The sequence below is a fragment of the Callospermophilus lateralis genome, chromosome 1, assembly GCF_048772815.1.
Source record: "Callospermophilus lateralis isolate mCalLat2 chromosome 1, mCalLat2.hap1, whole genome shotgun sequence".
In the NCBI taxonomy this organism is placed as follows: domain Eukaryota; kingdom Metazoa; phylum Chordata; class Mammalia; order Rodentia; family Sciuridae; genus Callospermophilus; species Callospermophilus lateralis.
The window spans coordinates 6428602-6449454 of NC_135305.1; the positions used below are offsets into that span (position 1 = coordinate 6428602).

At 48.2% G+C, this 20853-nt stretch overlaps 2 protein-coding genes across 3 annotated transcripts; both read left to right on the top strand.

Annotated features, from left to right (window-relative positions):
* Positions 1-1281: 1281 nt before the first annotated feature.
* On the top strand, positions 1282-13071 carry Abcf2 (ATP binding cassette subfamily F member 2). 2 transcript variants are annotated; one of them, XM_076831882.2, is made up of 15 exons: positions 1282-1366; positions 1947-2145; positions 3756-3968; positions 4405-4587; positions 4670-4841; positions 6233-6328; positions 7416-7518; positions 8664-8759; positions 9149-9268; positions 9351-9440; positions 9754-9864; positions 10416-10478; positions 10711-10839; positions 11627-11830; positions 12396-13071. In XM_076831882.2, exons 2-15 carry the CDS (start codon positions 1989-1991, stop codon positions 12531-12533), a joined length of 1875 nt encoding a protein of 624 aa, XP_076687997.1. In that variant the 5' UTR covers positions 1282-1366; positions 1947-1988; the 3' UTR covers positions 12534-13071. The 2 variants fall into 2 exon arrangements, with proteins under 2 accessions (XP_076687997.1, XP_076688002.1); XM_076831887.2 differs by having other exon boundaries at positions 3759-3968.
* A 2229-nt stretch (positions 13072-15300) lies between these two features.
* Positions 15301-18586, top strand: H2bk1 (H2B.K variant histone 1). Its single transcript, XM_076859447.2, has 2 exons — positions 15301-15672; positions 18350-18586. The coding sequence occupies exons 1-2, from the start codon at positions 15505-15507 to the stop codon at positions 18584-18586; spliced, it is 405 nt and encodes a 134-aa protein (XP_076715562.1). The 5' UTR covers positions 15301-15504.
* The last annotated feature ends 2267 nt before the right edge of the window (positions 18587-20853 follow it).

Here is a 20853-nt window from a genome sequence, read left to right on the forward strand (position 1 = left end):
AAGTTTGTACTTTGCACAGTGTCAAACATTGTGAGCAGTAGAGCTGAGGTCTGAATGCAAGCAGTGTGCCCCAAGTTCATGTTCTTAATTATGCTATTCATGTCCCCACCTCATTACTCAACAGTATGTAAGTCACTTATTTTAAGGCACTTAACATACTTGAACGTCGTTGTTTACTTTTCAAAAGTTCCTTCTTCCTCATGAAGTCAAGGAGTGGTTTGTCATCAAGGCAACTCCATCTCTGAGCCTGATGTATAGTAGTACTTAATTCTAGGAAAACTAATGTTTAAGGTATGAAAATGTGAAATAGCATGGCTTTTCTCTGAACTGTAAGTAAGCAGAGTCTACGGAGGAAAACTACTTCTACTACGGGGAGGAGCTCTTTTTTTTTTTTTTTTTTTTTTTGAGTCCCCATAGGAGTAAGAGTTTCTTTGCTTCCCCTAGTGTCACTGATCGCGAGGCACCCGTTGACAGGAGCCTGTTGAAGTAACTGGATCAAGAACTTGCCTTGTATTTGTGGCTAGAGATTTGGAGTTTACAATGCGAAGTCCGAGAGTAAGTGAGGCTCCAAAAAAAAAAAAAAAAAAAAAAAAAAAAGTAACAGTCAATGTCATAGCTAAGTGTTGCTAAAACCTCAGCAAAGGGGTCTTTTACTTCAGACTCATCGCACCGAACTTACGTGGTTCTGGTGGAAATCTAACAATTCTAGAGTGGGTGGGGTAAGCAGCTAAGATTTTGGAACAACGTTTGGCACTTTCTAAAAGTTTGGTTAATGATGAGCCAGCCTCTCAGATTTCCGTCTCACAGTCCAGGATGCCTTTCTTCGTCGGAGAATTCCGCTGTCATCGTCCGCCCGGCCCCCTCACTCCGGCAGGCACCTCCACCTCCACCTCTCTTCCCATTGTTCCGACCCATTCTCGCGCGCTGCGCACCGGGAAGTGTAGTCGCGCTCCCGGCTGGCGGAACCAGAGGGGACCCTACAGACTGGACATCTCCACACAGCTCAACAGATCTTGGCGAGGCGGGGTGAAGCCTGGCAAGCCCAGCTCGCTTCTCCGAGGCGCAGTCTGGGATTTGCAGTTCCCAGAGCCTGAAGCGGGCCTGCAGGTGGAGGGCTCTGGGACTCTAACCCCGCCCAGCCTCGCGCGTACTGATGATGTACGCGCGCGCCCGCGGCTCCTGGGATCGGCGGTAGTTCTCCGCGCGGGTCCCGCCCTTGGCCGCCGCGACTCAAGGACACACTTCCCAGGAGCCCTCGCGGCGGCGCGCCGAGAGCCCCGTGGCCGTGATTGGCTGGAGAGCCGGCCGCACGCGGAGGAGCTCAAGGAGCAGCTCTGTTGCGACAGAGGCCGAGCGGCGAGGCCCGGTGAGTTGGGGGGAAGGGGCGCCGGCGGCGGGAGGGTGCTTGGTGGCTAGGGGCAGGCTGGACGAGAAGTGGAAAGCGAGAGCGGGTCGAGATGGAGGGAGCTGCGAGGGAGGAGGAAGGGCGCGAGGAGAACAGCTGACGGCGGGGTGTTGGAGGCTCGGGGGCGGCGAGCGTGGAGACTGAGAGCGCTCACCGCGCGGGCCACGAGCGTCCTGGGAAGAACCTGGCCGGAAAGTGCGGTGGCCGCCGGAGTGCGGAGCGCCAGGTCGCGGGGAACTGGAGATGGGACCTCTGCGGAGTGGCAGAGCCTGGTCCCAACTGGAGGTCCTGAAGAAAGGGGGTTTCAAAGTGAAGAAGGCCTTGGGAGGTGGGGACCCGGGCCAGAAGGAAGAGATGTCAGGAAGAGAAGAGCGGCAGGCCCAGAAGTGGCTTGAGAGACCCTGGCCAAGTTGGGACAGCTAGGCCGGGCAGAGGCTGGCATCAGAGGCTTGATAGGAAAATTCCAGGCGGGATGGAGCAGGGCTCACGCATTCTTACCAGTAAGTTTAGAAATCTGGAGTATCTGTTTGCCTTCCTTCAGACTCCCTGAAAGAACAGTGACCTACCCCTGTGGTTCAGCACCATGCCCTCTGACCTGGCCAAGAAGAAGGCTGCCAAAAAGAAGGAAGCTGCCAAAGCTCGACAGCGGCCCAGAAAGGGACATGAAGAAAACGGAGATGCTGTGACAGAACCACAGGCAGCAGAGGAGAAAAATGAGGCCAATGGCAGAGAGACTACAGGTGAATTGAGGGAGCGGTGAGTTCCAGGGTTGGGTACTAAGACATAAGGCATGCCTCGCTCTCAGTCAGTCTTGGTGCTGGGGCCATGAAAATTTTCATGATAAATTAGTAGCATTGGAGTTTGTGCTACCCTGTTTGAACAAATGGCAAGCAAACATGCAAGTTGTTGAGCTGCTTTGAAACTCTATTGGACTATAAAGAGGTGGTCAGTTTCCTGTCCCTTTCTCAGTTTTCATTTCTGTGCATGGTGTCCAGCATGTGGGGCTCTTGCCATGATACACGTGCATTATATTTACATGAAGTAACTTATGAACTGTTTTATGAGCTCTTCCTGGAAATGATATTTTTAGTATTTGTTTATTGAGCATACCTCAAGTGTTAGACATAGTGCTACACACCAAGGTACTATAAACATAGTCTGCTCTCTGATGATTTGCAATCTAGATAGGAAAACATGGCAGATAAAGAATATTCCAGGCCCTTTACAATATAATCAGCCTCCTCCCTGTACCCTGGAAACTCCCCACCAAGTCCTTTTATTACATCCAGACTATTCATTGTCCTTTGAATAGTTAGTATATTTCTGTTCTTTTACACCTTTAAGTTTTAATATATCATGTGTTTGTGCTAGCTCATTTGACATTTCTTTGAAAGCTCAGTTCAAGATAGCAAAAACACTTAAACTTGACCTTAGTAATTTCCCATTCATTGTACCCTATGCTATCTTATAATGTTACTTATCTTTTTACGTTGTGTCTCCTATTTCTTCATCTAAATTGTTTGCTCTTAAGAATACAGGGACCATGTCTTGGGTGATACTTCTTTTTGTGAGCTACTTCACAGACAGACTCTAGGTAACTGTTTGAAGAGGAAAAGAGAATCACTAATACAAAATAACAGATAGGTATTCATACAAAGAGGTAAAAAATGAATGACAGACCCATGCATGATAGCGTGTGCCTGTAATCCTAGCAACTCAGAGGTTGAGGCGGGAGGATCATAAGTTCAGGGCCAGTCTGCAAATTAGTGAGATCCTGTCTCAAAATAAAAAACACAAAATGTGAGGATGTAGCTCAATGATAGAGTGCCTCTAGGTTAAATCCATAGAACTGCAAAACAAAAAACAAAAGTGATGGAGTTGAGTCGGAGAAATTGTCTCTAAAAATAAGAATTTAGGATAAAGCTGATTCAATAAAGCCATAGTAGTAGAGGATGGGAAGTTTAGAATTGTAGGAATAGGAGTTGGGGATATAGCTCAGTTGATAGAGTGCTTCCCTCACATGCACAAGGCCATGTGTTCAATCCCCAGCACCACACACACATACACACACAAAAAAAAAAAATTGTGAGAGTAAACAAGGACACAGTAGAACAAGACATGGACAACAGAAGCTAGAATCCAAAGGACAGATTGCAAAGTAAAGGGTATCCAAGAAAGCAGGGTGTTGGGCAGATCTGAGTTAGTGTGCACTCTGTATAAAGCTCACTCTGTGAAACCTCTGAGTCTGCTCAGCATGGCCTCAGCCCAGGTCCTTTAGGATCTATCTGCCTGTTTGTGTGAGAGCTGACTGTCTTATAGCCCCCTTCCCTAATTGCATTTTTTCCCCCAGAAGTGGATTTACTGACCAAGGAGCTAGAGGACTTTGAAATGAAGAAAGCTGCTGCTCGAGCTGTCACTGGTGTCCTGGCTTCTCACCCCAATAGTACTGATGTCCACATTATCAACCTCTCACTCACCTTTCATGGTCAAGAGCTGCTCAGTGACACCAAACTGGAATTAAATTCAGGCCGTCGTTATGGCCTCATTGGCTTAAATGGAATAGGTGAGGCCCTTAGAAGGTGTGGGGAGGGGGTCCTCTCCTTGGCTCATTAGTCACTTGGCAGGTATTTAGCATAAGCTGGGGACAAAGCAAGGAGTATACATTATGGGTGGAGACCAGGTTTACCCAGAGGAAAGGAATTAGCAGTACATGGCAGTAGTACACACCACCACCTGAATAATTTAGGTAGTAGGTGCTGGAAAAGTCCAGGGGGTTCAGGGAGCAGTGGTATGTGAAGTTGTTGTGGGGAAAAAAAACATACATGAAGGAGATGGAGTGGGACAAGAATTAGATGAAAGCTGGAAAGTTACCCTAAGAGTGGAAAGTAGGAGGGTTGGACAAATGAAGGGAGGAATAGTGAGGTCCTGGTTTGGCTGTAAGCAACTGGTGGAGAGGAACAATAGAGAAATTACTGAGTGCCCTTTTCTCTCCCTCTTAGGAAAGTCCATGCTGCTCTCTGCTATTGGGAAACGTGAAGTGCCCATCCCTGAGCACATCGATATCTACCATCTGACCCGAGAGATGCCCCCTAGTGACAAAACACCCTTGCAGTGCGTGATGGAAGTGGACACAGAGCGGGCCATGCTGGAGAGGGAGGCTGAGCGGCTAGCTCATGAGGATGGTAGGGCTCCAGGCTCAGGGGCGGGGGTGGGCTTCCTCTTGGAAAAGCCGCAGGGAGCCTGACGGCCCTGTGCTGCCCACAGCGGAGTGTGAGAAGCTCATGGAACTCTACGAGCGCCTGGAGGAGTTGGATGCTGACAAGGCAGAGATGAGGGCCTCGCGGATATTGCACGGACTGGGTTTTACACCTGCCATGCAACGCAAGAAGCTAAAAGACTTCAGTGGGGGCTGGAGGATGAGGGTTGCCCTTGCCAGGTGAGTCCCTCTTTCCTTCCCCACTCTTGAAGCTCTGTCTCTCAGAATTGATGCTCACTCCAGTAGAACTGTTTGGAACAGGGACTAGTAGGTCAGTAAGTGGCAAGGAGACACAAACATTGATGGTGTGGAGGGGGTAATAAGGATGGACTGAGAGGAGAGCGGGCTTCATGGCTGTGGTACTCCAGACTGACCCAGTGCAGCATCGGACCCAACACAGGGTTTAGGGCTCCCTGGAGGGGCCCCAGGTAAAATGGTGGAATTGTCTGTTTCTTTCTTCTCCTGACTCCCTTTTTACCTGTTAATTCTTACTATAAAGATGAAATGTTAGACAACTATTGTGAATCTGTCGTCCTTATCTTCTGGTATCTGGGCCCAAGGTGAGTTCCTGTAGTCTGGCATTCCCTAGAGTCCCTAGCTTAATCAGTCCCTTTTCTGTTACTATAATGAAGTACCCGAGGTTACATACTTTATAAAAAGTTGTGGTGGCTTATGATTCTTGAGGTTGAAGGCCAAGGGGCCACATCTGGTAATGCCTTCTTGTTGGCAGAGTCCTGAGGTGATGCAGGTATCATCTGGCAAGAGATGGGGTACATTTCTCCCCTGGTCTTTCCCGCTTATGAAGCCATTATTATTCACTCCTGGGGCTCTACCCTGATGACATTATCTGATGCTAATCACCTCCCAAAGGACCTACTGCTAAGCACCATAGTTGAATTACATTTCTACCTTCTTAACACCTTGCAGTGGAGATTGAGCTCCAGTATAAGTTTTACAGGGGACAAGCCACTTTCAAACCATAGTATTTCTACCTGCTAGCATTGGTTAGCTGCCTCTGGTCCACCTAGGAACTTTGATAAACACAAATTCCCAGCCTCCCCTTCACATTGATACCTGCAAAATACTGGAGTTTGGTGCCCAGAAATCTTATTTGTAATAAGATTTACAAATCAAAGATTGTAAAATCTTATTTGCAAGGTGAGGGAACTGCAGGTTTGGCAATCAAAGCTTTCCAGTTTAAGAAGATTCTCCTTCTGGCAGCACCTCCAGATTGGTGCACCATGAATACTTTCTACCTACCAGTTTATTCTCTTAATACTCTTTCGGGTTCCTCTTCACCAGCCCCAGTGTATAAGACTTACAGACTCATGAGGACTTTTCAGCCTTCTCTCCAGACTATGTTCCTGTGCCTCTGAGCCCTGTTTTCTACATTTTATCTCAGCTCTGCAACTCGGTTTCTCCTAGTTCTCCTCTTTCTTCTGAGTTACAGAACCCAGGTTGATTTTGGGACTCAAGTCAGGCTTAACCAATTGCATATAGCAGACAATTTGGTCCCCTCCATGTGGCCCCTGTGATGATGAGTTGCCTCTGTCTCCTTTCTTGTCCTTCAGAGCCCTTTTTATCCGGCCCTTCATGCTGCTTCTAGATGAGCCCACCAACCACTTGGACCTAGACGCTTGTGTGTGGTTGGAAGAAGAACTAAAGACGTAAGGAGGTGGAGTTGGGTGTGGGATGGGAATGGGCAGGTCCCAGGGGGGCAATTGAGCAGTCTTTAAAGAAAATGGATGCAGAACCTGCACCATAGTGCAACATTGAGAAAATGGACTGAAAGTAAGGCTAGATGAAGTGCTGAGCCCCTGAGGGCTGGCCTTTTTGTTTGTGTGTAATCTGAAATGTGAGAGAGGTGTTTTGTTTGTTTGTTTGTTTTAATACCTCTTTGGTTTTCCCCTTAAAATATAGTATCAGCACAGGGGGGTCCCAGCGACTCTGGAGGTCAAGGAAGCAGGAGGATCGCAAGTTTGAGGCCAGCCCCAGTAACTTAGTGAGACTCTTTCTCAAAATAAAAAATAAAAAAAAGAAGGACTGGGAATGTAGCTCAGTGGTACTAAAGTGCCCCTGGATTCAGTCCCCAGTATCAAACAAAACAAAACAAAAAAGAACCCAGTATCTTTACTAAAAACAGTATTCCTTTCCTAGTTGTATGCTATATACATGATTTGATGGGGATCTCCCATCTAAGATCAGATTGCAGTAACAAAGGAAAAAATAGCCAGTATGGTCATAATACTTTTATGGCTAAAGGACTAGAAACCTGGAATATTCTCCATCATCCCTGCATTAAAAACAAACAACAACAACAACAACAAAAAAAAAAGTTAGTGGCTTAGTGCTTCTTTGAAAAAAGAAAAGCCTTGTGTTCTTCATTACATTGTTTCAGCCCTTTCCCCTCTCCCCCCCTGCAGTTCTGGATACACTTAGGGATGTATTTGTATACATGGCACTTCTTACTATCACTGTTGTTACCATATCCATGCCATTCTGTTGAAGGAGCAGAAGGCTGGGGCTCAGGTTGTCTTGTCACACTTCGAAAGGCACCAGATCCCCTTACAGGTAAATGTTGCAGTGGTGGCTTAGGCACTTGACAGCCAAGAATTGCACAGTACATCCAAAGAAAGAGTGGCTAGCTGTGAGGATGGAAAAAGATGAAGGTTTTCTGGGCCCAACTCTAAGTTTACCTGTTGTCACCTGTCTCTAGTTTGGAGTACATTCCTAATTGGTTCTTGGACTTTGCAGTTTTAAGCGCATCCTGGTCCTGGTGTCCCACTCTCAAGATTTCCTGAATGGTGTCTGTACCAATATCATTCATATGCACAACAAGAAACTGAAGTACTATACGGTGAGTGGACCTCAGCTTCTCCCACACTCATCTCTATGCTTATAAATCTCGGAAGTTCTCCTTTAAAAAAGGCAGCCTAGCAGCTCTTTTCTCCCTATTGCTATAAAAAGATATGGACAGGGAGTCCCTGTAGCCTGTTTTATTTTAGTCCCAAAGCCATTGCTTTCAGGCATAGGCCATGGGTTGGCAGCAAATGCATGTAGTGTATGTTTGCCTTATGGCAAAGAAGTTGCTCTCACTCAGTGCCCGGAGAAGGCCAGCTCCCTTTACCTTCTCGCATGGCACCTTCACTCTGTCATGAGAGTCAGTGCACTGAACCCGCCTTCCCTGAGTACAGGAGGGTGGGGATTAAGGTCTTAGCACCTCCATGTTGTCCCTCACCTTTTTATCTTTAATATTTCAAAAACCATGTAAAAAGTGAGAATTAAAGTCTTTCTCATGTATTTATACTTGCCACAGAGTGTTAATAGTCTTTATTTGGTATGTACTTGTAAGCATTAGTAGGAAATTTCTACATACATATGTCCTTTTCTTTTTACATAGTTGTGGTCTTAATACAATTTATTCTTGTTTTTAAATTCCTTTCCAAATGGGTATGTGTAAATCCACCTCTTTTCAGTGACTGCGTAGTATTTCATTCTGCAACTTAACTTTTTAATGAATATTTAGCTTGAATCCAGGTTGTTTGGCAGACAGAAACCATGGCAATCCAGTTGAACAGAGTTTTCTAGGTCCTAAATCCAGTCAACCTGTTTTTTTCACCTAGGGACTGCTCTTACAGTCCTTGTGGGGCATCGGCCTCTGGAGGTCGGGTAGTGGGAGATGGTGTTTGGGAGTTCTGAGCTTCATGAGAGCAGTATAAGAATGGTTTTCAGGGTTGTTCCCAATGCTGAAGTGTCTGAAGTGGCTAATCTAAGGATTTGCCTTGGAGCCTGGCCTGTCTAGACTGAGCAAGAGGCATAGAATTAAAAAGACCTTGCATTCTAGCTTAGGATGTGCTTCTTTTGATATACTTCCTTTCTTCTTACTGCACAGCCTTAGAGCCAAGGTCAAGTCAGTGCCATCCCTCATCCCCCTAAACTCTGAGAACCCATAACTGAGACCCAGGTTTAAGCTGCCTGCTTGCCTGGTGCATTTTCCTGCAGGGTAATTATGATCAGTATGTGAAGACACGACTGGAGCTGGAGGAGAACCAGATGAAGAGGTTTCACTGGGAGCAAGATCAGATTGCACATATGAAGGTAGGGAGATTGTAGAGGCAAGTGCACATTCTCCCATCTGAATCAAATCAGACAATTGGAGGAGGTATCTGGGGAGGCTGGGTGCTGAAGGAAGTCAGGAAGAAGTTTTTATTTTTGTTTTTGTTTTGGTACTGGGAATTGAAGCCAGAACACTTTGCCACTGAGCTACATTCCCATCATTTTTGAGACAGGGTCTCAAATAAGTTTCTTAGGGCCTTGCTAAACTGCTGAGGTTGGCCTCAAACTTGCAATCCTCCTGTCTCAGCCTCTCAAGTCAATTACAGGCATGTGCCACTGTGTCTGGCTATGATCATCATTTTAACTCTGATTTAAGAGGAGTTGTTTGGTGCTTGCATATACTTTAAACCCTCTTTTTTGGTCTCTTTCAGAACTACATTGCTAGATTTGGTCATGGCAGTGCCAAGCTGGCCCGGCAGGCCCAGAGCAAGGAAAAGACACTACAGAAAATGATGGCATCAGGACTGACGGAAAGGGTCGTGAGCGACAAGGTGGGGTCAGGTGGGGTTAGGTGGCCAGAGGTTTGGGGTTTGAGAATTTACCAGCCTGATAAGTGTCTTTTTATTTTCCTAGACACTGTCATTTTATTTCCCACCGTGTGGCAAGATCCCTCCACCTGTCATTATGGTGCAGAACGTGAGCTTCAAGTATACAAAAGATGGGGTAAGTTCAAGCCCGGGTGTGGGCGGCTTGGGGCTGGTGTGCATCTTCCAGGGCCTGTGGTAGCCAGCAGGAGCCTCTTCCTATCATGCTGACCTGTGTTGGGGTGGGCTTGGCAGCTGCCTGCCTCATCCAAGGACTTAAGCTGGCCCTTCAGATAACCTGAAGGAGAGTTGCCCAGCTAGGTTGGCAGGTGGAGGTGGTGGTTGGGCTCAGCACTCCATTCTCTCCAGTGTTCCATTGGTGACTGGGACTCCACAGGCAGAGTAGATCAGTACTCCAGCCTGTGTCCATGTCTCTCTTATACCCACCTCAGCCTTGCATCTACAATAATCTAGAATTTGGTATTGACCTCGACACACGAGTGGCTCTGGTAGGGCCCAACGGAGCTGGGAAGTCAACACTTTTGAAGCTGCTAACTGGAGAGGTATGGTGCTCAGGTAGAACTTGGCTGCTTCTAAGAGTAGGGGCCTCTACTCTTACAGAGTCTGGGTACCCTGTTGGTGAGTGAACCACCCAGAGTGGTTAGGGCACAGTGGGAGAGGGGGATTTTCCTTGCGGGGCAGGGCTAAGGCTGGAGCACATGTCCCTTGTGATTTTTGTGTTTTTAGTTAGCATCTTGGATATAGGAATATCTGCATATGGAGATAATGTTTTTCTTTAGAAAATGTGTTTTGTGCCCATATCTAAGTTCATTGCTAATGCATTCCTTTGGTGCATTCTATAGTGGACAGTTCTTAACTACTTAATAAATTCATTCTCCACCCTTGAGAATGAATGCCTGTTTCAATAGGTCATCCTGAATATTTTTAGAGCTGCCAGACTGAGAGTCTGCCTTGGTGAAGGGATCTCTGTCTCAGAAGTTGTAGGAGCCTGGTTCACTGTGCCGGGTATTTGCTCCCTCTCTGCCTGTGTGTGCTTCTATTCAGATTTTCTTTTATGTGCTTATATTTCTATTTAATCCTTTTTTCCTCCTAGCTACTACCCACAGATGGGATGATCCGGAAGCATTCTCACGTCAAGATAGGGCGTTACCATCAGGTACAGGTTGGGGTCAGGGCCCAGGAAGTTGCCCAGGGTATAGGGAGGGGCTGCATCTGGCCCCAACCCCTCTCCCCGGGAATTCAAACCTAGTTAGCTCCTACCTGCTTCTCCTTGAATCCTGAACAAGTGCCTAGGGTTGAGATAGAAAATTACCCAAGCAGGTAACCCAGATGGCTCCTTTTAAAGCCGCTACCAGTCACACCTGGGTGGGTCCCAATTTTTCCTGCAGCATTTACAGGAGCAGCTGGATTTAGATCTCTCCCCTTTGGAGTACATGATGAAGTGCTACCCAGAGATCAAAGAGAAGGAGGAAATGAGGAAGATCATTGGGCGATATGGCCTCACTGGAAAACAGCAGGTTAGTGGAGGAGGGGTGTGGGAGGAAGTCCAGGTAGTGGGAGACCACCACTGGATAGTCAGGAACAGCGTCCTGAAAGGACAGGTTTGGAATCTGTCCCTCCCAGAGTCTCCTCTCCTGCCTCCAGCCTGCTGCCTCTTCTCTAGCTGGTCATGTCATAGTGTTTGAGTGTCACTGTGGAGTTGGTGGACAAGAATAGTGAGCTGGTCTCTGTCATGCCCTTGTGCTGGCATGTTTGAAGACAAAGGAATAGACCACCTAGAAAACAGTTCTAGGTCTAGACCTAGAATTGAGGAGCCACTGGATTGCTCCAGTTCGTTAGGACTTAAAGGCCAAGAGTAAGGGGTGTTGATGTGGTAGTGGCAAGGTGGTTGGATTCCCATGTGTCCCTAACAGGTCTAAAAGGACCAGTGGCCAGGGTATTCTCTTGCCATGTTGTCTTTTTTTTGGGGGGGGCACCATGGGATGCATTACCACTGAGCCACATCTCCACCCTTTTCCTTTTTCTTTCTTTCTTTCTTTCTTTTTTTTTATGAGAGTCTTGCTAAATTGTTTAGGGCCTTGCTAAGTTGCTGAGATTGGCCTTGAACTTGCAGTCCTCCTACCTCAGCCTCCCAAGTTGCTAGGAATATAGGCATCTCTCACCACACCCAGTGTAATCTTGTCTGAGCCTTACATTTTGCAAAAGAGCAGTAATGGTAACAAAGGAGCTAGGGAGAGAGGGATAGGAGAGGAGTTTGCTGCATGGTGGGGGCAACTCTCTCTCATGTTTTACGGTTCCTCTCAGGTGAGCCCAATCCGGAACCTGTCAGATGGGCAGAAGTGCCGAGTGTGTCTGGCTTGGCTGGCCTGGCAGAACCCCCACATGCTCTTCCTGGACGAGCCCACCAACCACCTGGACATTGAGACTATTGACGCCTTGGCAGATGCCATCAACGAGTTTGAAGGTGGTATGATGCTAGTCAGCCATGACTTCAGACTTATTCAGCAGGTGAGGCCCTGGCCTCAGCCTGAGGCACAGCAGAGAGCTTTTAAGGAAAGGCTGGGTAGACCGCAGTTGTGGCACATGTAGGGTGCTTAAAAATGTCTGCTGGATTCACAGAAAGGTCTCAGGGTAGATTGGCTGCTGAGAAACAGATCTCATGGCTTTAGGAGGATGTTGGCCTAAATGGAGTGGGAAGTCAGATTTTTATTACTGTTCTACTACTACAGGATTAGGAAGAAGGCAGCCACCAGTCGTGGGAAAGGTGCTGATTGTTCTGAATCTTTGGGAGAGATGGGGTGGAACAGGAAGTTTAGTGTGAAGCCTCTGAACAGATCTGACAGTAGGGGAAACAGCGCTTCCCAGCTTGGAAGGCTGTAGAAACCTGCTGGTTACGGTGCCCTAGGGTCAGACATCCCAAAGAACATAGGTAGTGAAACAGTTGGATGGGGTTTGGGTGAGGCCTCAGGGAAGAGTGTGGCATTTTCTCCCTGGAACCCTGTTGATTGGTTCTGGGGCTGCGGGGTAGGGGGGGAGAACAGCTGCCCAGTTCAATCCAGGATCTGTTTTCCAGGTTGCACAGGAAATCTGGGTCTGTGAGAAACAGACAATCACCAAGTGGCCTGGAGACATCCTGGCCTACAAGGAGCACCTCAAGTCCAAGCTGGTAGACGAGGAGCCCCAGCTCACCAAGAGGACCCACAATGTGTGAGCCCTTGGCCCCCTTGGGTCAGGAGCGCCACCTGGGGACTACCAGCTGTCGCCTGACCAGCCACTCAGGACAGGACCCTGGGGCTGCACTCCCGCATTGCTGCAATACTGCCCCCAGCCTCTCCCCATCTCAGCCTGCCTTCGCTGCACTGTTACCTTATCTACAGCTGGACAGTACCTGTCCGTTTTCCATCCTCCTTCCAGTTACATCTGTCCATGTCTGGACTTGGCTGGCTCTTCCCTCTAGCCTGTTGCTGGTTATGTTGCCCTAAGAGAGATGCAGCCAGAGGTACCCTAGGGTTAGCCCAAGGACCCATACCCTGGATTTGGCGTGTGAAGGAGTTTTAAGAGCCTCATTTTCTGGGTTTTGGTGATGTTGGAGGATTACCCCCAGCCCACCACCCCTGTTCCTTTTGCTTCTGGTTTGGAGCTCTGGACCAGGGCCTTGGTCCTGGTCCATTTTTAAATAATTATTTAACAGTGTAACTTTTAGACCTGAGTGACATCTACAAAGTGTCCAATAAAGAAAGAGGAACCCATGTTCCCTCTCTTCCTTCCCAGGTCTCTGGGGCCTTCTTCCCCTCCTCCCTGCAGCACCATTATTCACCTCAGCAAGAGTTTGATGGGACTGAAGATTATCCTGTAGGAAATGAAGAGTGTCTCCCCCTTCTGCCTTGAACTGGGACTCTTAGGCCTATGGTTCACATACCTTAACATGACTCTGAATCACCTGGAGGGCTCATCAGATCACAGATTGAAAGTTTCTGCAGTAGGTCTGGGTGATTCTGAGAATTAACATTTCTAACAAGTTCCCTGTGATGCAGATGCTGAGTTGCAGGTCTAGGGGCCTTGATTTGAAAAGCACCATGCTGGAGTATATTTTTCAGAGTGTGACCCGAGACTCCTGCTGCGACTTGCACCACAGTATGTGGGACACTTGTTAAAAATGTGGATTCTGAAATCCAGACCTGTTGGTCTGGTGCAGGGGGTAAGATTCAGAAATGTCCAAGGGTTTGCATCTCCAGCTGCTGTTCTGGAGCAATACAGCAAGTGCTGTCAACTTAACTCGTCCACCTTCATTTTCATCAGCCCTGGCTGGTTGACATTCAGCCCAGGCCTCTTGGCAGCCTGTGTGGTTCTTCTGAACTTGGAGCCCTTATGCCCCTAGGATATGCGCGGCCAGTGTTAGTCCTGCGCTTGTCACTCTGCCTCTGGAACCTCAACAGTCCTGTGGGAAAACGGACACAGCCACAAGTTGTCATGTTACAGTGCATCTAAGAAGGGGGAAGAAACTCCCAGATGGTGTCTAAACCCCCAAGGAGCTCATAATCAAGAGGGAAAGCCAACAAGACAGAAAGCACATAAATCAGATGTTAAATGGTGATTGAGATTAAATTGTTGAGTAGGAGACTCAGAAGTATTCAAAAGGGGGTGCAGTTTTGCATGAGCAGCTGTCCAGAAAGACTGGCTTAGTGCTCAACTTGAAAGATGAGTAGGGTCTTCTCAGATGGTCATCAAGTTCAAGGGCTCCCTTAGGCACAGGAGACAACAGTAAGAAACCAAGAGGCCTATGCTGCTTCTCAGCCTCTAAGGGGCCTGGTCTGGTCGCTTGTGCCATTAAGTAGGGTTGAGAGCAAAATGGCCAAGTTGATCTGTCTTGAGCACCCAGAGCCTGGGTTCAGGGGAGCATGGTGTCAGCCAGCTGCTGCTCCTTCCACCAAGGAGCTGTCTGATCTCCAGAGTATGGCATGGCACCTGAGGTGCTATGGGACAGGAGGACCCCAGGACTGGGAGAAGTAGAAGCTGAATAGTAGTAGTACAGTCAGCCTATTTGTCCAAAAAAAAAAAAGGCCAATCTTGATAATTTTAAGAATACTTAGAAAGTCCACAAATTATATATTTCTAAAATTAGCACTGCCTTATTTGGGAGTCAGAACTGCCTTCCCAGTACTCTTGAAGCAAACTTTGGCAGTCGCGATAGATGATGGGGACTGCTGTGCTCATGCGCTGGCAGGTGGGGATGGTCTTTGGCTCTCCTGTCTCTCTCCCCCCACGCCTATACTTTTCATGCTGCTCCAGGTTTCTTTAATCACAGCATTCAAGAACCTGAAATATTTGTTCATATGTAGGGGTTAAGTGAGACGACTGACTCACCATTTCACAATGACTTTATCTTTGCAGGTAACTTCCACTTGCATCCCCAAATAATTTGTTTTCACAGAGAAGGCGCATTGTTTCTCTACCTCTAGCTCCTAGTCCCAAAGGCCTTCCGTGGACTCCCAGCCTAGGTTGCTTCCCGCTGTCTGTGTCTAGTACAGGCCCAGCTGGCCAACTCCCAGCTTCCGCCTGCAGTGTGAGCCTTGCATAGATTCTACTCTCACTTTTTTTGCCCCATTCTTCTTAATTAAAATCAGAACCTCATGGGCTGAGGATATAGCTCAGTTGGTAGAGTGCCTGCTTTGCATGCACAAGGCCCCGGGTTCAATCCCCAGCACCACCAAAAAAAAAAATCATAATCTCTCCTTCAAGACCAGCTTTAAGTCCCCATGTATTCCATGAAGTGCCCCTGGGTGCTCTGGCCCCCCTTAACATCCACACACTTCCTTAATTATTGAATGCAAGCCAGCCTTGTCTCTCCAGCCTAGCAGAGGGCTCTGTGGGGGGAAGAAGCTTGTGGTCCTGAAACCCCAGAGCCATGCCGGGCGCCAGTGTGCTCTGTGAATGTGGATGGTTAGCCTGGAGTCAGTGAACTTCAACAAGTGGCATAAGCCCACTCAGGGAAGATTGGGAGATTTCTTCGAAAGGGAGTAATTAGTCCCAAGATTAATCCAGAATGTGTTCTGGGCAGGGTGGAGCCAAGCCTTACCCCTACCTTGCATCCCAGGTGCTTGCCCCCAGCCACACCTGGCAGCACAGTTGGCTTCTTAAAAGTGGCCCCAAGGCAAGGGAGGGGGCTAGCGAGAAGCAGGAGGATGAGCGCAGAGCTTGGGCGGCGTCAGCAGCAGCAGCAGCAGCAGCAGCAGCAGCAACAACAACAACCCCGGGGCCGCAGGAGGTGGAGCTCTGGGGACAAAAAGTCCAAAAAACGTAGCCGGCGCAAAGAGACGTATTCAATGTATATCTACAAGGTGCTGAAGCAGGTGAGTGTGGGGAGCGAGAATGTGGGTGAGGGATGAACTGGCAAAGGGGCCCCAAAAGAGTGCTGGACTGGAAGCGGGGCTTGGTTTCTTGCTGGCACTGGCACAAGTGGCCACAGGCAGGCTGTGCCCCTCCTGAGGTGGCTGGTGTTGGTCTCAGGTCTCTACCTCTCAGTGTCTTGTGCACCTGTAGTCGGAGACATTTAAAGCATTCTCCCACCCTTTCCAGAGGACTGCAGGGCTCTTGGACAGAAATGATCTTGAAGCACACTAAGTGGGACAGGCTGAGGATAATACACCATAATACAGACAGGGAGCCTGTGACTGAGGGGCAATTAGTATGACCTGGGTTCCTGGGAGAGTCCTGGTCAGGTAGTACTAGCTCTTTGGAGGGCTTAGGATTTGTTGCTGATGGATGAAGACCTTGAAGTCCATAACTGGGGTAACACAGTCACATGACTGAGAGTGGCAAAGCCTGGGCTCCCCTGGCTTTGGACAAGCCCATAGCATCCTGGTGGCCCCTAACACCCAGTTGCAGGTGCCCTTCATTTATTCATAAAAAGCAGGATTCCCAGACTCGGTGCCTTGATAAACACTTTGGGCATCAATGGCTATTCATAAGCCAGTGTGAATAGAAGATCCAAAGCGTCCTGCCCTCACCTCAAAGCTGCTGCCTGCTTAGCAGGGCCAGGAAGAGGAACAGGTGGCTGTGCTGTCTGAGCTGGGGCTTGCCACCTGCCTAAAATTCTTTTTTTTTTTTTTTTTTAACTTTATGAGTCAATGTCTGAAATTTTTTTTATTGTTCAAAACATTACAAAGCTCTTGACATATCATATTTCAAATATTTGATTCATGGGAGTTCATAATCTGCCTAAAATTCTTACCCCTCTAGTAGATTAGTTCCCAGAGTGGAAGCCTGTCTCCAGTCTGAAGCCCATTAACAGTGTTAGTGAACTGGCACCATGGGATCTGGGATGTTCTCGTGGGTGGGGAAGGCACTGCTATGGATGGTCCAGAAGGGAAGCAGCAGAGGACAGGCTATACCCTAAGAGTGGTGTTTTTTTTTTGTTTTTGTTTGTTTGTTTTTTTTACCAGGGATTGAACTCAGGGACAACCAACCACTGAGCCACATCCCCAGGCTTATTTTGTATTTCTTAGAGACAGGGTCTCACTGAATTGCTTAATGTCTCGTGGTTCCTGAGGCTGCCTTTGAACCCTCACCCTTCTGCCTCAGCCTCTTGGGATTACAGGCGTGCGCCACTCCACCCTGCTAGAGGTGGTATTATTAATCCCTGAAGATTAATCCCATTTCATGGCTCAGAAGTTGCTGGAAGGGTTGGACCAGGCCTGGGCTTGCCAGGCAGAGGACACCTACGAGTTGGTTCCTTGTTGCTGCTCACTGAACTTGACTGCTTCTCAGCTCTGAGCTCATCAGCAACCCTAAGAATGGGATGTGATGAGAAGGGATTTGAGCTAACCCACCCTTGAACAGTAGCAGACTTCCTGCCAGCAGTGGGGACCAGAGGCAGCAGTGACAGTGGGTGGCTGGGTGTTAGGAGCCCGTTCTAATTCTGGCTCCCCCACTGGCCTGGTGCAGGCGGGGGCAGTCACTTCTCTCCCACTTTGCACCTGACCAGGTCTACCTACTCAGGCCTCTACCATTTGTTTCACTAGAGATCAGCTAGTTCAAAGGCTCTGTGACAAGAGGAAAACAAGGCCCAGAGGTTGATTCCAGGTCATAGTGATTCACAGTCCAGATCACAGGTCTGCCTCCTGTTCTGGTGCCACTGTGACAGTCATGCAGGTGTGCTTACTGGAGGGTAACTTGGCACCAACCATTTGACCAGGAATAATTAACCTTCATTATTTCTCATTCAGGGTTCTAAGATGCAGATTTACTAGCACAACCTAATAGCAAACAAACCCTGAAATGTCCATTAAGAGGAATGGCAATGAACATGATTCACCCACCTCACTATGGCTCATCTATGCAAATGCATTAGATGAAAACAAGGTGCATGTGTAACTGATTCCACTAGTTAAGTATAAATGCTTGCTTATGCTTCTATAAGGAATTTAATAGTTACTCTGCCCTTGGAGAAACTTTCTTTTTAAAGTTGAATATACAGCCATGTCATTTAACAATAAGAACACATTCCGAAGCTGGGCATGGTGCACACGCCTGTTATCCCAGCTGCTCTGGAGGCTGAGGCAGGGGATCATGAGTTCAAACCCAGCCTTGGCAACTTAGCAAGGCCCTAGGTAATTCAGCAAGATGCTGTTTATAATAAAAAAGGGCTGGGGATGTATTTCAGTGGTTAAGCACTGGTACCACAGAGGGAAAAAAAAATTCCACATTCTGAGAAATGCATTATTAGCTAGTTCCATTCTTATGCAAATGTCAGAGTGTACATGTACAAGAGAAGATGGCCATGATGGTCACTAGGCAATATGATGGTACGGGACCACTGTTATATATGCAGTCTGTTGTTCACTACGTGGCACATGACCGTAGCAGTAGAAAGAAAACAGTTTCGATTTCCCTGTCTGGTGGCCTCCAGGGAGATGCTGGTGAGGAGACCTAGGTTCCTGTCCCTGGACTCTAAGAGTCCAGGTTGGGCTGGGCCAAGGCTGTGGTGCACACAGCTGTGGTTAACAGATGGTCTTGCTGCTTTTCCAGGTGCACCCGGATATCGGCATCTCTGCCAAGGCCATGAGCATCATGAACTCCTTTGTGAACGATATTTTTGAGCGGCTGGCTGGTGAAGCTGCCCGGCTGGCCCAGTACTCAGGCCGGACAACCCTGACTTCTCGGGAAGTCCAGACAGCCGTGCGTCTGCTGCTACCTGGGGAGCTGGCCAAGCATGCTGTCTCAGAGGGCACCAAGGCTGTCACCAAGTACACCAGCTCCAAGTGACCAGGGCCTGCCATAAATAAAGGGTGACCTGTTCCCGTGCACTGTGGTGACTTGAAAAGGGGGTGTGTGGAGCCAGAGTGTTGTCTGGGGCAAGGGTAAACTTGCTCTTTGACACTACCACAGATGGAATCCTAACACTTCTTAAAATCTGCTTTCTAAATGTATTCCTGGAGCACCAGGTGATAGTGATTTGTAAGCCTAAGACCTGCTTTCATTGGTGGAGAGCAGGAGCAGGGCTAGGACAAAGGTCCTGGGTTTCTGCTGCTGTTTCCAGCTGCGAGCCTGAAATTCCTTGGTATGTTACTTCCAGGCTGTGGTTTTATGAATCTGTCTTATATCGACTCTCGTTGTTCCCTGTATGTGGCAGCCACTGTGCTAGGCAAGGGGCTAGGCTTACATGTTCAACATACAGAACCGAAGGTCAGACCAGCTTCTAAATAATCAGCTGAGATTAGTTGGAGTTTTTATTTCCCCTAACATTTTCTTCCCCCTCAATTTCAGAACAAATCAATGGATGTTTTTAGATTCCTAACTTTTCTTCTCCACTTGTATTTCTTTATTTCTGTGATTGGACCCAGGAGTTGTCTGCCCACGGAGCTACATCTCCAGCCACCCCCCCCCCTTTTTTTTTTAAGATGGGTCTTGCTAAGTTGCCAAAGCTGGCCTCTAACTTGCAGCCTTTATGCCTTAGTCCCCCAGGTTGGTGGTATTACAAGCATGCCCCATTGCACCCAACTTCCAATTTTATTTTGAAACTTGCAGAAGAATTTTAAGAAAGTGTAGCAGCTGCCAGGTGCAGTGGCACCTGTTTGGGAGGCTGAGGCAGGAGGATTACAAGTTCAAGGCCAGTCTCAGTAACTTAATGAGACCCTGTCTCTAAATAAACACAAAAAAAGTGCCCCTAGGTTCAATCCCGGGTATCAAAAAAAAAAGTGCTGGCCTTCCCACTTACCATCTGACCACGTGCTTTCCCTTTCATTCTGCCTCTGCCCTTTTCCATGGGCATAAGACCTACACATTCTGCTCCAAATATGGAGGGGTTGGAGTGAAGGGGTGGGACTTAGACTGATCTAGAATCCTTCTTTATGTTCCCTTGGTGATTGGATCACCTCAGGTTGTTGCCTTCAGCTTCATTGCACTGAAAGGCGCTACCTTGTCCTGGTAGCTGACAGCTGGCTGTGGCCCCACATGCCCCACAGGTTTTTTTCCTCACAACTCAAGCCTCCCAAGAAGATTCCCCAAGCTGAGGACTGAGGATCCACATTCGGGTCCCAGGACTCGAAAGGGACAGCCCCAGGAGATCATGGCCCTGAACTCACTGTTCCCACTCCACCACCTGCTTCACACCTTGCTACAGAAGTGTGCATCATGGACCAGCAGCCTCCAAGTCACCTTGGCACTTGTTGGGAGCTCAGGCTCTTGGGCCCCACAGCTCTGAAATGGAATCTACATGTTAACAAATTTCTCTAGTAACAAGTATGAGAACTCCTCCCCGCTGCCCCCTGCTCCCCACTTTCTTTGGCCCTGCTCCTCATTTACTTATTCATAAGCCTCTACTTAACTCTGAGCAAAAGAATGGCTCCCCCTGAGCAGAGGGGCTGCTGCTGGTGGAATGCTTTGAGCTTCCAGAGAAGCCGTCCTGAGCCTGGAGCTCATGGCAATGGGGAACGTCCCCGGGTAGCTCGAATGAGCCCCAACACCGAGTTGCTGTTTGGGTCAGCTTCTTTACCACTGTAGCCAAAACAATTAGAGGAGAAAAAGTTTATTTGGGGGCTCACAGTTTCAGTCCATAGCTGGCCAGGTCCATTCCTCCCAGCTGGAGGTGAGGCAGAACAACATGGCAGAAGTATAAGGCAGAGGACAGCTGCTCAGGACACGGCAACAGGAAGGAGAGAGAGAGAGAACAAGTGCTCACCACTGAAAATATGTACACCTCAAAGGCGCACCCCCAAGGCCCGCCTCCTCCAGCCACACCATACTTCCCTATAGTCACCACCCAGTTAAACCCTCTCAGGGGATTAATTTATTGATTAAGGCTCATAGCCCAATAATTCCACCTCTGAATTTTCTTGTTTAAACTTTCTAAACATCACTCCTTCTGGAACCCCAAGTTCATAGTCCTCCAACACTCACAGCTTGGGTCCCCCACATCCCCTGCCCCCTCCTAGCACAGAATTCCACATGGGCCACGTGAACCTTCTTAACCCAGCCAACTCCAGGGAGGGAGGCATGGTTGTACTGTCACACAGAGAAAAGTGGGGACTTCA